This window comes from Harpia harpyja, chromosome 7, assembly GCF_026419915.1.
Source record: "Harpia harpyja isolate bHarHar1 chromosome 7, bHarHar1 primary haplotype, whole genome shotgun sequence".
In the NCBI taxonomy this organism is placed as follows: Eukaryota; Metazoa; Chordata; class Aves; order Accipitriformes; family Accipitridae; genus Harpia; species Harpia harpyja.
Genome location: NC_068946.1, coordinates 55688153 through 55704443, shown reverse-complemented (window position 1 = coordinate 55704443; position 16291 = coordinate 55688153). Strand labels below are relative to the sequence as shown.

The 16291-nt window shown below is 41.8% G+C and overlaps 1 protein-coding gene across 7 annotated transcripts in view; it reads left to right on the top strand.

The window, feature by feature from the left end:
* CACNB4 (calcium voltage-gated channel auxiliary subunit beta 4) overlaps positions 1 to 16291 on the top strand; it is a 111988-nt gene that overhangs the window by 80450 nt on the left and 15247 nt on the right. For 6 of the 7 annotated variants that reach the window (XR_008235964.1, XR_008235963.1, XM_052792356.1 and 3 more), the window contains 8 exons: positions 248 to 378; positions 2780 to 2856; positions 3232 to 3251; positions 3366 to 3446; positions 5604 to 5662; positions 9695 to 9804; positions 11422 to 11573; positions 14633 to 14728. Coding sequence is in view for 5 of the 7 variants with exons in the window: in XM_052792356.1 (XP_052648316.1) it covers positions 248 to 378; positions 2780 to 2856; positions 3232 to 3251; positions 3366 to 3446; positions 5604 to 5662; positions 9695 to 9804; positions 11422 to 11573; positions 14633 to 14728 (726 nt within the window). In the remaining 2 variants the exon portion in view is untranslated. Of the gene's footprint in view, positions 1 to 247; positions 379 to 2779; positions 2857 to 3231; positions 3252 to 3365; positions 3447 to 5603; positions 5663 to 9694; positions 9805 to 11421; positions 11574 to 14632; positions 14729 to 16291 lie in introns of those variants that run through there. The other variant, XM_052792360.1, reaches the window with a different exon arrangement.

Sequence of the window (16291 nt, the reverse complement as noted above, 5' to 3'; positions counted from 1 at the left end):
AGCCAGTACTGCCATAGATAACACTGCTTTCCACTGTTGTCCAGCTGCAGAGAAGACATCAACTTTCCGAATACTGCCTAGCACCTTTTAACTTAACTTAAATTCACACAGATTGTCCAGCATTCAGATGTCAGTGTGAGTCTGGTTTCATTGACCAGTATGGAGTTAAGGATTGTGGGTAACAAAATAAGGGAGTTTCGGACATGGAGCATTTTGAACCGAAGCCAGTAACCTTTCTATGTTCCAGAAATATAATAATGACTGGTGGATAGGAAGGCTGGTTAAGGAGGGCTGCGAGATTGGCTTTATTCCAAGCCCGCTTAGACTGGAGAATATCCGCATTCAACAGGAGCAGAAGAGAGGACGTTTCCATGGAGGGTAAGAATGCTGTAACCTTTTAAAATAATTTAAAATCATTTCTGACACGGGAAAATATTTTCAAAGGTCACTTGATTCTTTTTTATTGCAGTGCATTTGGAGGAGTGTTTGATTTGGGATTCCAAATGAAAATACATATTTGCAGAGAATAGACGTGTTAGATATTGACGATGATAAACAAGAAAAAAATGTGTATTGACTTTAGGAAAAATCAGTAATACGGTATGAGTGGTAATGACAGAAATTTCTGAAGGGCTAGAGAGTTTTAAGTCCCCATGGGTTAAAGTCAGCTTGGTGCTCAAAGGCTGCCAGATTTTTTTTCTGACTGTTATGTTCTTAAGGTTGTGGGGTTTTTCTTTCTTTTTTTTAATTTCTCTCCATTTTGGCCAAAACCAGACTTTCCAAACTTTAGAGATGAGCTATGTCATTCAGCTTCCTTAATTCTTCATCTCCCAGCCTGACCATTTAGTGTCTCCACACTGCTAGAGCCGGAGATTGCAAGTCTCTGGAAAAATATAAACTTGGTCACAGGTCTAGGAAGTGAAACCGGTTTCTCATAATCTCAGTTCAGTCACTGAAGTCATTCTTCTATTGGCTGAATACACAAAATACTTTTCCCTCTTTTTAAAGAAATTACTTTACTACTAGCATATTATTCCTACTAATTGAAAACAAAATTTAAATGTTCATACAGATAACAAGGAGAACAAAACCTTTAGTACTGCAGAGTAAAGAGATGTGAGCCAAGTGAATCTGGACCTAATAGATAGCAGTAAGAGGAGCATAATTTAGCCTGTATAGTACTGTTAGGGATTTGGCATACTAATATACTTAATCAAGGTCAGGAATCATTTCAAGTATAAACCATCTGGGGAAATGTTTTTAGAATGATTGAACAGCATTAATTGTGCTTTTTCCAAATTGCTTTTATAATGTTTTAAATAGCTTCAGAGGAAGCTAGTGTATCTGACATGTACAGAAAGAAGATTATCTAATTCAGAGAGATGGATGCTAACAGTGTATTTAGGATACTGTTTCAGATACAGCATATTAGAAAAATTCTCTGCTTCTATGAGTGGACATGACTGCACCAAATCACCAATTCTTGCAAAGATTTTGTCTAATGTCACCTATGGAGAATATTAGGAATAAAATCAAGTATGAAAGAGACGGGAAATACTGTAAAGGATCTCTAGTAAGATTTTAAGTAGTCTGCACTAACACTCCTGGATTTGTATGATAAAATTGCAAGTAATGTATAATGATAAAATAGTTTATTTTTGAGCACCCTTGTTAGATGTAATCATATAGTATCTGTACCTTAAGATTTCTTTAAAAGCTGTGACTAGCTGTGATACTAAGGCTCTATGTGATGAAGAAGAATTCTAGTTTTGTCAGAGTAAGGCAGTGAAAAGTCATGTATTAAAGAGGGTTTCTAGAGTCTAGTACATGTTCGCAAAGGATTTGCCAAGTCCAGGAGTAAACAATCCCTGCTCTGGAGAGCATATGGCAAGAAAGCAAGGACAAAGTACTGATTGGGACTAGTATCCTCTTGCTGGTTAGTCTGTATGTAACGAAGAATACTAAATACTGTGTTAAAGACGTATGTCCCCTGCGGCAATCAGGTTGCTTAAATAGTCCTTTCTCCCTTGAGCTCTCCTTCCCTCCTCCCATCTCCTCCTCAGCTGCTTGTGTAATGAGCTGAATTAGAGAGCTGATTCACCCGAACATCTTCCCCCTCCCCAAACCAGTTTCCTCTTCCAGTCTGCTGGGCGTTTGCTGCCCAAGCAGTTGTGCTGGGTGCATCGCACAGGGAGAGGAGGGCAGGGCACAGGCAGAACTGCCTAGCTGGAAGCAGGGAGGTCCAGCGAACGGAAAAAGGAGCTACTTAAAACACTGCTGCTACACAACAAAGGCTCTTTAAAGCACGACTTAAGATCCCAAACCTCCCGAGAGATGTGTCTGGCTAGTCATGCATGCTGGTAGAGAGACCCAGCAAGACGGAGGAGTGCTGGGTGGGGGATCTCACGCAGAGCTGGGCTATGCGCTGAGTTTAGCAGATGTCTATGACTAGAGCTGCTGCATTTCCCAGCCTACGGGCAGATCACAGAAAAGCTTTGCTCAGGCTGTAGTGGAACCTGCTCTCCCCTCATAGCCTATATGCACCTCTTCCAGACGTGGAGGTCTACTTAATTACAGACGCTTTGGTTTCCCCATGTCCCTGCCTAGTATTCTTCACCTCTCGCTTCAGAGGAAGCTTTCCTGCAGCATGAATGTGGGTGAAGACTCTTCTTTACCGTGTGGTTTCTCATGGGGCAATTTCTCATAGCCACTATCTGAAACCTCACGCATTTGCATCTCTGGGTGCTTGGCATTAATGGGGCTCTTTCTGATACCATAGGAAATCGAGTGGAAATTCTTCTTCAAGTCTTGGAGAAATGGTTTCTGGCACATTTCGAGCCACACCTACTTCCACGGGTAAGACAGAATTTTATTTAAGGAAACTCTTGCTATATCTAATACTTCTATTTTAAAAACTGTACATGAAAAGTGCGGGTTTCCCCCCTTTGCTGACTTATTAAGACATTTTACAGAAAAGTGCTTGCGTGCGGAGGTGGAGAAAGACATCTATTTCTAGACATGCAGTAGTTTCTAAGGGACTGGGAAAAAATCTTGGGAAAAGTGGCAGCTGCCCCAGAATGGAATGAATGACCAATTTGAACAGGGCTGACCAAAAGGGAGGTGAACTGAGAGAAATTGAAAGTGCATTGACAAAGGGATTTTTGTTTGCAAGTGTTATGGTTGTTATACACAGCGTGTGTTTTTTAACCAAGTTCTCATTTGGTCTTTTAGCAAAACAGAAACAAAAAGTGGTAAGTATTACTTTTGTTTCCATTTTATTTTATTTAATTCTAATACATAATTCCCAGGATTTTCATATGGATCTTCTTCAATTAATGATCTGAAGGGTTGTTTTTTTCTTCTAGACAGAACATGTTCCCCCATATGATGTAGTACCATCAATGAGACCTGTTGTCTTAGTGGGTCCATCACTGAAAGGCTATGAGGTATGTATTCCAGGTATTTGCAATTAGTTAGTATTTTCTTACCTATAATGTTCCTTAGTACATTCAGTGTGTGTGGTCCAGTCCAACTGTTTTATGATAATTTAAAGTGATCTTGGCTTAAATAATTGTCAAAAATGTTATACAAGAACTAAGAACATAGTTAGCACTTTGCACTGTTTGGGCAAGGTACCAGCTGAATTTTTTTCTACCTTGCAACAGTGTCTGTTACTTGTGATGTCTCAGCTGAAGGGTAGGTAGCATAAGTACTGCTGCTCTCTTTGCAGTTTTATTGCTTTAAACACAGCGCACATCCATTATTTTCAGTACAGTTATTCTTGATTAAATGAAGTAAGAAAAAGAGAATTGTGTCCACCACAAGAAAAAGTTGGAGCAGTCAAATTAACTAGCTACACTTTTGTATACATGTAAACTTTTAGTCAAACACTCACGTGCTTTGAACTTAATTAGCAAAAATTTTGAAGAGGCTTCCGCACTGTTCTCCTTTTTTCACTTATAAAAACTTTAAGTCTTCCCATGAAACTTAGTGTTGGCAAATGAAGTAGCTGGAGTATTGCAGCATATTCAGTTTTGTTCTCCAGCTCCTCAAACTGAATATGGGAATTGATGATTATTATTTCAGCGTGTTTTCTTGATGTTTATTTTTTTTAAGATTATTAGTACATTGAAATATATATGTAAAGAAACCTTTAACCCTTCTAAATTCTTTGCCTATGTTCAACGTGGAAGTAGGTATGATGACATGCACAGGTAAACAGGAGACGCATTTTTCAAGCCTGCTGCAGATTCAAATGAGCATTTAACATGTGCTAAACAAGCATAGGCTTTTAGCAGGGCATTTTGGTGAACTTAACCATCTGTTAAGTGTTTTGCTGAATTAGGAACTAAAGGAACATGAACATAAAATCAAAGATACACTTCATTTAGCTTAATTAATGTTGTTAGTGCTTTATAGGATATTAAACATACTGGAATGGTTCTTTTTGGAAGATTACAACATGGTACCATTATTAGCATAATGCAGTGTTCTTGCATTGTTTTTTTTGTAAGAATGATTGAACGTGTAGTTTAGCAAAGCAGGAATTAGGTACTTCATGTTCTACTCTCTGCCTTTTAATTTTATGGTGATGTTTCTTGACAGGAGTAAATTTCATCCATTGACTTTCATGGTGCTGCACCACAGATTAATTTGCCTAGGGACTCACATGTTCGGAGGGGATAGAGGCTTTTTGTTACTACATACCTCTACAAATACGCTGCCCCACCTTTGTTTAAGAAAATAATACTAAACATGACATCTTGAACATATAAAGGTGTATAAATGGTAACGCAGTTACAGTATTAATTTCAGTTACAAATACTGGTCTACATAACAGAAGCACGTTGATCTTACTTTGCAACCTACCTGGGAAAATTCTTTTGACTATTTTTTTTTTCTGACTAAATTCTCTAAGAACTATTTTGAAAGACAACCTAGGAGAAATAAACTGCCAGAGGCCTGGGGGCTTTGATTAAGTTCCTGTCTAGACTGGCGGATAATAGGTGTCAGCCTGAGCTGTCCTGGAAAGGACAAGGAGCTCACTCAATAAAGTAGATGACAGCTGTTCGGGCTGAGCTTCTCTCGGATGCTTTCCCTTATACAGGAATGGAAACCTTCATTTTTTCTGCTTGTAGGCCTCTCTGAGAATAGTCGTTCTCTTCTGTTCGAACAGTCATCCAACACATTAAATCTTGTATCTGAAGTTTTAAGCCAGTTCTAATAATGTTACTGTAGGAAAAAAACAAATGATCTGTTCAACCCGAATAGTCCCATACACTTCTGACATGTTCTGAAGCCTGTTGGGAATGGTATTGCTATGGAAGGTGGTGAGGTGTGCTCTAATGCCTCAGTGTAAGTCAAGACAAGAGCAGAAAGAGTGACAGCTCTCACATCCTCCGTTCCGCATTTCGGAGAATGAGTCAGAAAACTTGCAAGTATTTATTACAAAGCGTGCTGCCAAGAGCATGAAAATTAAATGATTGCTACCTATAAAAGGTATTGATTGTTGGCAGTATCCTTCTACTTACCTCTTTTCTTACTTTTGACTTCTCTTTCTTCCTGTCAATCCTCCCTGTTCAATCTTCCTCACCTCTGCAAAGGTGACAGACATGATGCAGAAAGCTCTCTTTGACTTCCTGAAGCACAGGTTTGATGGGAGGTGAGAAATACTGTCCTTTTCACACTTGTTTTCCCCATGTGTTACTAACATTTTAGTGTGGTGGGTTTTGTTTGGTTTTTGGTTTGGTTTTTTTTTTAATGCAAGAAGATTGATGCATGTTCAAAACTGATTTACGGGCTTTGTATCAACATCGAAATGCAGCCAGCTGTGGGGTGGAACACAGCTAACGTATTACCAGAAGTGCATGTATCTTCATATCTGCTATGTCTGTAGTAGGATTTCTTTAATTTAATAGAATAATTCTGCTTCAATATCTTACCAGCCTGAAGTTAGAGGAGATGTCTAGATGAAAGGTGACTGGGGCACATGGAAAGTGCTAGAATATCTTTAAAGATGGCATTACCAGGCTTAGGTTTTTAATGTCTCCCTGGGAAGCAGGCTGTGCCCCTTGTTCAGCCAGGAGTCGGAGGGAACGATGCCACCCAGCGAACAGCCCTTTTGGCAGAGCCGCGCTCCTGGCTCACTGCTGGCCCTCTTTTCTCCGGAGCTCCCAAGCCACTGCTCTGCAGCCTGAGCTGACTGCATGTGGGGTAGATCGAACTGAGTGGATTGCTTTCTTTTTCAAAGAGCTGTCCAGTTCCTTTTGTGGGTGGAACAGTTGAGAAAGCATGACTTGATTGCATGTAAAAGTACAGTTTTATTCACAATCATTTGGGCGTACGAAAATTTCTTAACCATTGGATACAAGTGTGTACTGCTGAACCAGCTCAGCAAGCCGCTGAAGTGTGCAGACACCAAATGTAAGTGCCTCTTGATTTTATTTTGAAGTTGCTCTATTTGAGCTAGGTTCATTCCAGCACCTGTTGTGAAGTTCCAGGCTCCCGTACAGCAGGATGTTCTCTAAATAAAACTAATCACACCCTAGCCCTGAAATAAGTATGAGAAACAGCAGATTTCAACAGGGTGCAGTAACAGTGCTTCAGACCAACACCTAAGAAAAATGAACTCAAATATTCTTGGTAGTCAAAACCACTTAAAAAAGCAGTTTGAAGAAGGAAATGCTGAGAACTAAAATACAGAAAAAAGTGTGTCAGAACTTCAAAAATTGTAAGGAGCGTTCATCTCGTTCAGCTGGAACATGGAGAATATTTCCTGATGAGCTGTGAGAGCGATGATTTGGATTTTTTTGCTAGGAATGTAGGCTTGGTCCATGGCATCTCTTCCTTTCCATTGGAGCTCATCAGTAGTCGGAGGTGTCTGCTGCATCTTCGGGATGTTCTGCCCTTCCTTCACCCTAGTTTGTTCAGTACATTCTAACTGTGAACAGGAGCTTATGCTGTGCTAGCTAGTGTATGACATTAAGTCAGGTTTGAAAATACCTAAAACATTGGCAATAGGACAGTGAAAATACTAGTGTATGTTGTTTAGAAGAGGTGGAGTAGGATTTTTGGTCAAGGTACCTTTTGGGGTGCAGTGAGGAGATGGCAGTGCTGAGCTAACCCATAAACAGCTTAGACAGAAGGTTTAATGATGAAATTCTGTGCAAAATAGCTCATCTCCTCCCCTATTTTTAATTGCCCAGCTCAAGTGATTTTAGCAGATCCTACAAACATAGTGATTGATTTAAAACCTGACAGATGAAGCACTGTACGTGGCAGCCTGCAGTTAAATTTGTCATTTTTCTGAGCTGTTCAGGCGTCCTGTCAGTGCGTCCTCTCCCCACTCCTGAGCGGTGTGACTGCTCTGCTTCCACTGCAGCGCAGCGCATGAGCTCCGGTGCCCATTTGCATTAGGTGTAGGTACGGAACCGCAGCGTATGTTTTCTTCCAGCTGTTGGCATATGTCTGTCAGCTTTGGATATGCCAGCGGTAACTGAGAGTCATTGTTTTCGGTAGGAAACCATGGCAACTGGAAGTGATAAGTCATCTCCAGTTGCCACGACGTGATTGCTATGAATATATTCTTTATGAGGTATATTTTTATACCCTATATGAGAACGTACTCAGCGGAGGCCTGATCCACGAAGATCAGCAGTGCCTAAATACAGAGAAGAAAATGTAAAGCGCACTTAGACACACCCATTTAGGCTGCTTAATTTGATAGGAGGCAGGACTGCTCCTTGTCTTGCTCTTCTGTTTTTATCCCCACGATGCCCTTGGTCTGCACAGAGGGCTAAAGGGAGAGATCCTGCCTGAAGTGAGGTATTTTTTGGAAATCCTATTGCTGTTAGCAATATTGGCAACTAGATCAGGTAGAAGTGTGAAATTCCAACACTGAAAAAGTTAAATGCCACAAGCAAGCTGATACAATTGACTTTAGCTCTGAGTATCTTTAGAAAAATGAATTAAATTCCTTTTCAGGCACCTCAGCTGCTTCTTGGTCCTCCTGCCAACTTTGATGGCTTTGCAGTCTTTCTCCTCCTCTCGCCTTTTTTTTTTTTCTTTATTCTTTTTTCCTTTTCCTTTTCCTTTTCCTTCTTTCTATCTCTTCTGCAATTTTGTGACAGGTCCACATTACCAAGAAAGGAAAATGACTGTCCAGGGAGGAGCTTTTCAAAAGACTTCAGTAAGACTTGAACTAGCAGGACTCCTTCCCTACCTCTTAATTCACTTGGCTTCTGTCAGCTCCTTCTTTTGTAACTGCAACATCCTCTTCTGGCCAGTGAACTAAAGGAAAGGCCCGAGGGCTGTGTTGTGCAGGCCTGCTGAAAGGAGTCTGCTAAAGCTTGGCTGGCACAAGGCATTCAGGGAATGGCTCCTGCAGAGGCTCTGACGGCATCGTTTTCTAAATGCATTGTGTTTAGTCACTGTTGCATAGACCAAGCCTGACTCTACACACCGTGTAAATAAAACATAGCAAAAGCATGGTTTTTTCTTAACATCTTTCAACAATGTGATACTTAGGATTACTTCTTTCTCAGGAAGAATGAAATGCTTCTTATATCTGGCACAGTAGGTGAACATTTGTGGTCCTTCCTCTGTTACATGTCTCTGATTCCAGCAGTAAGAGATCTAGGAGCTCCCCGAGCCAGAGGTGCAATCTGGACCATCATGTTTTATCGTCACCTCTAGACCCATGATCCATTAATTTCTCCTTTTTTTTTTTAACTAATTTATACTTTTGGTCTCTACTGTATCTTCTGGCAATAAATTTATTTATGTATTATATAGAAAAATACTTGCACGTCTTTTTAACCCTCCGTCTGATAATTTCACTTGGAGCTGCATAAATCTTACATTCTGTGGAATAGCTGCTAGTCATTTCCAGCTTGCTTTCTTTTTATTATTCATGGCTCTTTGGCTCATCACAGTCCTCCTAAATGGATTTTAAGTGAAGTGATTCTGTGGTCTTTGTTTTACAACCTTTTGTCTCTTGTCAGCTCGCTGACAGATCAAGTAAAAAATCACCTACCTTAAGTTAAAGAGGAGACTCCAGCAGTACACATAGCTGTGGCTCAACTTAACTTTTCTCCCGTTCAACCATGAGCCGAGTCATTTAGCCCACCTGCACAGCTCCCTGTCTGGAAAAGGAGAGTACACGTTGGAGGAGCAGTCTCCCAAAGCAAGCGGCTCTGTTCAGTGACTCACAGGCACTCAGACACGAGTGACACGGTCTGCTCAGATGTCCAGACGAGGCCTTTCCTTACCTCTCAGCAATGTCAGGTTTAATCAATGGTTTAACTATCTGGGAAGAGAAGTGCTGTTACTGTTATGACTCTGTTGTTCTGTATGCCCTAAGACTCACATAACTTGTAGTATTATTTATGGCACTGTGTAAATTCGGGTAGGAGATGAGTGAGTTGGGGAGGAGAAAAGTTAACTAATGCATTAAGTAGAACAGCAGAAACTATATGCCAGAGTCTACGATAGTGTAGGGAATAGAAAATACTTTACAGTTATGCAGCATTTCTCTTCAGTTGTTCTTTAATGATGACATAACTCAGCTATAAAACATGTCTGAGTGGTATTTTATTGCCTTTGCACTTTGGAATGGAATGTAGCTGTAAATCATGTGCAGTGCACTGAAAATTTGACTACTGTGTTTTTTTCTGTCCTGTGTTCTTACTCATAGGATATCAATAACTAGAGTGACAGCTGACATTTCTCTTGCTAAGAGGTCTGTTCTAAATAATCCAAGCAAGAGGGCAATAATTGAGCGGTCAAATACAAGATCCAGTTTAGGTAAGACATTGACACAGATGCAATTCTGAACATGGTTACATACTGGAGGAAAGTGACAGGATTTCAGCCTTCAAGATGTCATCAGTTCTGCAATTTTAAATGTGTCTACAGCATTTTAATGTATAATTCTGAATTTCACATATTCAAATGGGAGACAAATTTTTCCTGACTGAGGAAGGGCAAGAGAGCACAATGTGCCGTGTTAGCCTCACGTTAAGCAATTACCTGGGCTACAGCGCAAGCAGTATTATAGCTGCTATTTGCAAAAGATGCGTTAGGGGCCTGCAGTCAGAATATGGGTTCAGTGCAGTTTCCTCCCAAGGTGAGTTGGCCTCACAGCTCCCTCTTCTCAGCCCAGTGCTTTTAATTCCATATCACAAAGTGCCAAAGAACTTTCACCTTGTCCAGCCAAGAAGGAGACATGTTGTTCCTGACCCTGGGACTGGTTTTGTATTTAATGTTGAACAGCTATAGCTTAATTTTGCTGTCTAACGATGAGACTCTGGGTATTCCTACCTTCTCCTCACAGCATCATGACTGCTGGGTTACACTGGCCTGATGAATTTTTATATCTTTCACAAGGGTGGAAATTTGTGTGTAGTATATGCAGGCCAATAACCTGGTCTCTGCAACACCATCCTAGGTGGTAGGAGGAGTTGGTTTTCAATCTTCTCAGGAAGAAAAGGCTCTTAAACCCAACTCTCTGACATCTTGAGTGACTGTTTGAACTAGAGGTATAGGTCATAGGACGCTTCACTTCTAGTTGGCATTCTAGTACAGGAGTAGGCACCCCAAAATTAAGTGCTGCAAAGGTGACTACTAAATCTTCCTGTGCCTGTGAACATGCGTTGCTCTGTGGAGCAGCTCTTAGGCAAATTAAATGCATGTGAGGTGCTGACATACAGCTCTTTTGTACTTTGGTGGTATAATTTAGACGCTTCAATTTGTGCTGAGTTTATTGATTTAAAATTTGTCACATGCATGTGAATGATTAAGAAGGGTCAGAACAATGAATATCAGAAATGTAATTTACATGGACAGAAATCTCCTTTTTCTTCAGACAAAAGTGCTTTGGTGTGAACATTGCCATTAGTGTCTTTTTAAACAATACGCTGTCAATTATTTAACATAAACAATTTTTTGTGATTATAGAATTACGGGCTCACACTTCTGCTTTTCATACAGGCTCTTGTTTAAGTTAAATCAGAATTACAATCTGAGAACAAAAGAAGTTTTAAGAAATATCCATACATCACTTGCTGTCTAAAATAAAAAAATCTTATGACTTGTAAGCTGTGTAGCAGATTTGGAAAATATGCTTAAGTCTATTTTGTGTTAATAGAAACATGCATTTAATTGTACCCAATGTTTAAATACCATGATAGTATAAAGGACCATAGTACGTATGTATTTTCAGGCAACAGAATTGTCTCAAAGGTAATATTTATTTTAAAAACTGCCTTGAGTAGTAGGTTATTTTATGGAAATTACATTAATTCACATATGGAGTTCATATACTGAATGTATACAGTCTATGAAAATAAATGGGTGGTGATATTTTTGTCTAAGTAATTTTGGGGGTGAATGGCTTTCACCTGTTTTGTTTTCCTTTACTAGCTGAAGTACAGAGTGAAATTGAAAGAATCTTTGAGCTGGCAAGGTCCTTACAACTGGTTGTCCTAGATGCAGACACTATCAATCACCCTGCACAACTTATCAAGACATCTTTAGCACCAATTATTGTCCATGTTAAAGTGTCTTCTCCAAAGGTAACGTATCTCACCCTTAAAATACGTGCATTTTAGAGGGACCTGGAGGGCAGTGTGGGAGTGAACAGTGTGGTGTCTGCACCTGAAGAAATTAAGAGTGAGATGAAGAGAAAAAAATCAAAGTTTTTAGATCAAGGGCTTGACAAGGGAATGTCTTATGCAATTTGTTTTTTCTGCCCTAAACCTTAACCTGAGCCTTAGACGAGACACCCACCAATTCAGTAGACCAAAAAATTCCTGAGGAGCAAATTCTTTCTGTAGCTCTCAGTTCCCCTTGGCAGTCCATTTGCAGCCCCCCTACCCCAACACAGCTGTAGTTGTGGATTGTCTCTCTGCAAGCCCTAACCTTAGGCTGAGCTTCAGAGAAGACACCCAGCCCTTTGCCCGCTTCCCAGGCAGTTAATGATGGTTGTCTGTTGATCTCAAACAAAGCCTGTCTGCTTTTATCTGTGGCTTCCACCTGGGGCATGTTCATACACTGTCCACAGCTGGGTCTGGACCAGGGTGGCCAGGCTGCTGGCCAGCTCCTGCCATGGAGTGTGAATGCGACTGTTGCTCAGGAGTGCAGCACAGACCCCTCCGTGACCATGGCTGTTAGTGCAGAAGGGGGCCTGGAGTCACGACAGAGACTCTGGTTTTCATGGAATCAGCACAGCGATGGTGGGATGCTGCTCAACGCCTGCTGGAGTGACCGCTGTGGCACGTCAGAGATAACTGCAGAGAGCTGTGTGCCAGTTCTTGGTGCAGGTGACCAGCAAGGGATGGGGGAGGTTCTGCTGGACCTGCTGCTGCAGGGAAAAAAGGAAGAACTGGATAGAGTTCTGAAGGTCCAGGACAGCCTTGGCTGCAGCAGCCATGAGGTATGGGATTTAAGATCCTGGGAGAAGTGAGCAGTACAAATAACAGAATTGCAGACCTGGACCCTAGAACTGGCTTGTTCAGGGACCTGTTCAGCAGGATCCCATAAAAGACTGTCTTGGATAACAAAGAAGCTCAGGAGAGCTGTGTGATCTTCATGGACAGCTTCTTCCAAGCACAAAAATGATCTGTTCCTACATGGAACTTGGCAGGAGAGCAGTGTGGATGAACAGAGAACAACCTGAGCTCAAATACGAAAAGGAGGCATGCAGAAGATGGATGCAGGGACAGGCATCCCAGGAGGAATACGTGTTGGGGGGAAGCTGAGAAAGCCAGAGTTCGGCTGGAGCTAGAACTAGCAAGAGATCTTAACGGTAACAAAAAGGGCTTCTGTAAGAACATGGCAAGCAGAAGGAAAGCTAAGAAAAGTGTGGGTCCACTGCAGTGTGTGGCAGGGACCCACAGTAGCAAAAGGTTGATCTGGAGACCACCTAACTAACTGGACATATGCAAGATCAAGGGACCAGATGGGATTCATCTGAAGGAGCAGTCTCATGCCATTGCAAAGCTGCTCTCTATTACCTTTTAAAGCTCATAGTAATCTGGGAAGGTTCCTGATAACTGGGAAAAGACAGATGTCAGATGCATTCTTGACAAGGGTAAGAAGGAGGATCTGGGGAACTACAGGCCAGTCACATCTCAGTCCCCGGGAAGGTTATGGAGCAAATCCTCTGGGAAGCTGTTCCCCAGCCACATGCAGGACAAGAAGAGGATTGGGAGCAGCCAGCAGGGATTTAGCAAGGGCAAATCATGCCTGACCAACCTGGCTCCCTTTTGTCATGAGATTATGACCCCAATGGGCAAAGGAAGAGCAGTGGCTGTTGCTAGCCTTTACCTTAGCAAGGCTTTGATGTGGTCTGCTTGTAGTATCCTGATGGGCAAATTGGTGAGATATGGTGGGGGTAAGTGTGGACTATAAGAGAGGTGGAAGATTGGATGGACTGCCAGGTTCAGGGTGCTAGTCAGAGGTACAAAGTCCACCTGGCAGCTGGTTACCAGCAGTGTCACTCGGGGATCTGTAATGGGGCCAGTACAGTTCCAACATTTTTGTTAATGACCTTTGTTAATGCAGAAGGTTGTGGACAATACCTAATTCTGGGGCAGGTTAATGTGCCAGAGGGCAGGGCTGTCCTTTAGAGGAACCTTGGCAGGCTGGAGAAACGAGCTGTCAGGAACCTCCTGAAGTTCAGCAAAAGCAAATACTAGGTCCTGCCCCTGGGCTGGAGTAGCTCCCTGCCCCAGGCCAGGCTGGGGCCGACTGGCTGGGGAGCAGCTCTGCAGCCAGGGACGTGGGGGTCTTGGTGGATAACAATTTGGACAGGAGCGAGCAGTGTGCCCTTGCAGCAGAGAATCAGCCACATGTTGGGCTGTACGAGCAAAGATGGGTCAATCCTGGCTCAGAGAGGTGGTGGGATCTCCTCGGAAGTGTTCAAAACTCAGCTGGACGAGGACCCATGCAGTCTGATCCAGCTGGCCTTACTTGCTTTGAGTGAGGGGTTGGCATAGAGACCTCTGGACGTCCTTCCAACTTAAAAAATACTCTGTTGTTCTATGATCCTTTAATTTTCTTTGAAACTTTACAGAGAAATAATTTAGGATTCCTAACTTTTCTGCCTCTTAAATTCCAGTAATGAACACAGTGGAAGGAAAATAAAAAGTAATATGAACTGTGTGTGTAAAATACCTTCTGTACCCAAAATGCACCTCAGAACAGATTAAGTTACAGCGTTATTGCCACACAACATAATATGCTGCTACTGTTGTGCCACAGTCAATCCAGCAATCCAGTATAATTCTGTGTGTGTGTATATATATATATATATATATAATTTTCGTGGTCCTCTAGAACATTACATTTGTGAAAAATAACTTATTACTTCAAGCAGAATAAAGCAAAATCACCATTTGCACTGCACTTGAATTATTTGCAAGGGATCAAATGTGATGCAGAGGGAAATGTGCACAGCTTTCAGGGAGGCTATCAGAAACATTTGTGCTTATATTCAAGGAAAATATTTTATCCATTGTGTTAAATATAATGGAGAGCTTCTGAACCTGGTAATCCTCCAATGGGATGTCAGTCTGAGCTTTATGGAGATACGCAGTTCTTAAACTCATATTTTCCTCTTTTCCTCTGTCAGGTTTTGCAGCGACTGATTAAATCTAGAGGAAAGTCACAAAGTAAACACTTGAATGTTCAGTTGGTGGCAGCTGATAAACTTGCACAATGCCCACCAGTAAGTACGGAAGAAAGGCTAAAGAACTTGTGATATGTGGAGCTTTAAAGATTTCTGCTGTGTTCGTCCTTGATTATAGCCGAGTTCATACGTTATCACTTTATGGCAATTCAGACAGCCCTGCAATTGCAACCCTTGATCAGCTTTTATTGCTAAGAAACAAGTTGTTTGATGGTTTCATCCTGATTATCTCTCGTCCTGGGCTTATTATGATCTTTGGCAAGGTGACAAGTCAAAAATGACGTGTATGGTAAAACTGATCTACTAGCTCATTAGCAAATTACGTCATTTGTGGAGCAGTGCTATCTTAAGGTCCCCAAGGGCCAAAGTCTCTGAATCCTGGTTTGAGAAGAGGCTGCAGAGGACTTTCCATCAGCTTCATAGTGAGTCCAGACCCACCGTCTGTACGGTGTGAGTCGTGTGTCTGCATGCATGTGATCCCCGAGCCTCCTGACACAGCAGCGCCTGCAAGCCATTCCAATTACCTCATCGGGGCACAGTCACTGCTCACCAACCATTTTATCAAAGATGCTGATACTCACCTTGAATAACCTGCTGCTTAAGGAGCAGAGGTCCTGGATAGCTGATTAGGCAGGCAGGTGCTGTGCGGAAAAGCTGTACAGGTGTTCCATTCCTGATGTGGATCTGTGAGAACTTTGAATTTTGGCAGTTTTTTGTAGTTTTTTGGTATATGTTCAGGCTAGATTCACACTGAAATGTTAGAAGACAGAGGAAAAAAGGTAATAGGTTTGACTGAAATTTCTGTCCTCCTTATCTAAAAGCAGAATGGTTCAAGAATGCGTCCAGAATGAGAGATCTGATTCAAATTCCTCCTATGCCTGATACAGAGCAAGAATTTAAATAATGCAGAAAAGTGCTGGTAGTGGTGTGTGTGTGTGTGTGGGCGTGTATCTCGATTTCTCCAGTTACACTTTTTGCAGTGCCCACTACGCTCCAGGCAGCCTGCTGTTTCCCTGGCGGGTGTGGGTTTCGCAGCCGCCCTCCTGCTGTCCCTCTTGCCCCATCAGCACCACTTCACATGTCCAGCTGTCAAAAGTGGTAGATGGTGACTGCATATACACCCAGCTGGTGGTGTTACTGTAAAGACCTGTAAGCTTCTGGTTACAGTAACTGTAGATCGCTTTGCTCCCTGTCTCATCCTTGTTCTCCACTTCGAGCAGCACTGAAAGATGTTCAAGCCATCTCGAGTTCTTCTGGAGAGCTCAGCTGTATTATGTTTCACACATGTAATTTTCTACTGAATTGTTATCTCTTAAAATGATGACGGAGAATTCCTGTGAGCCATTCAGGTGCCATCAACTCAAACAAAATTGTACACTTTTCTGTAGTACAAAATAATTTCTATAAGAGTATATAGCTTCCTAACACTTAATGAGTGTGAGCCAAGTTAAATGGAGTTGTACCTGCACCTGTTTGAATACGGCTTGTGGTATTTACACCAAGCTGTCACTGAGCTTACACACAGAAAAACCGCTGCACATTGTTCACATTTGAAAGGAGTATTTATTTTTCCACCTGCACAGAGAAGCCTGTGCATGTTTC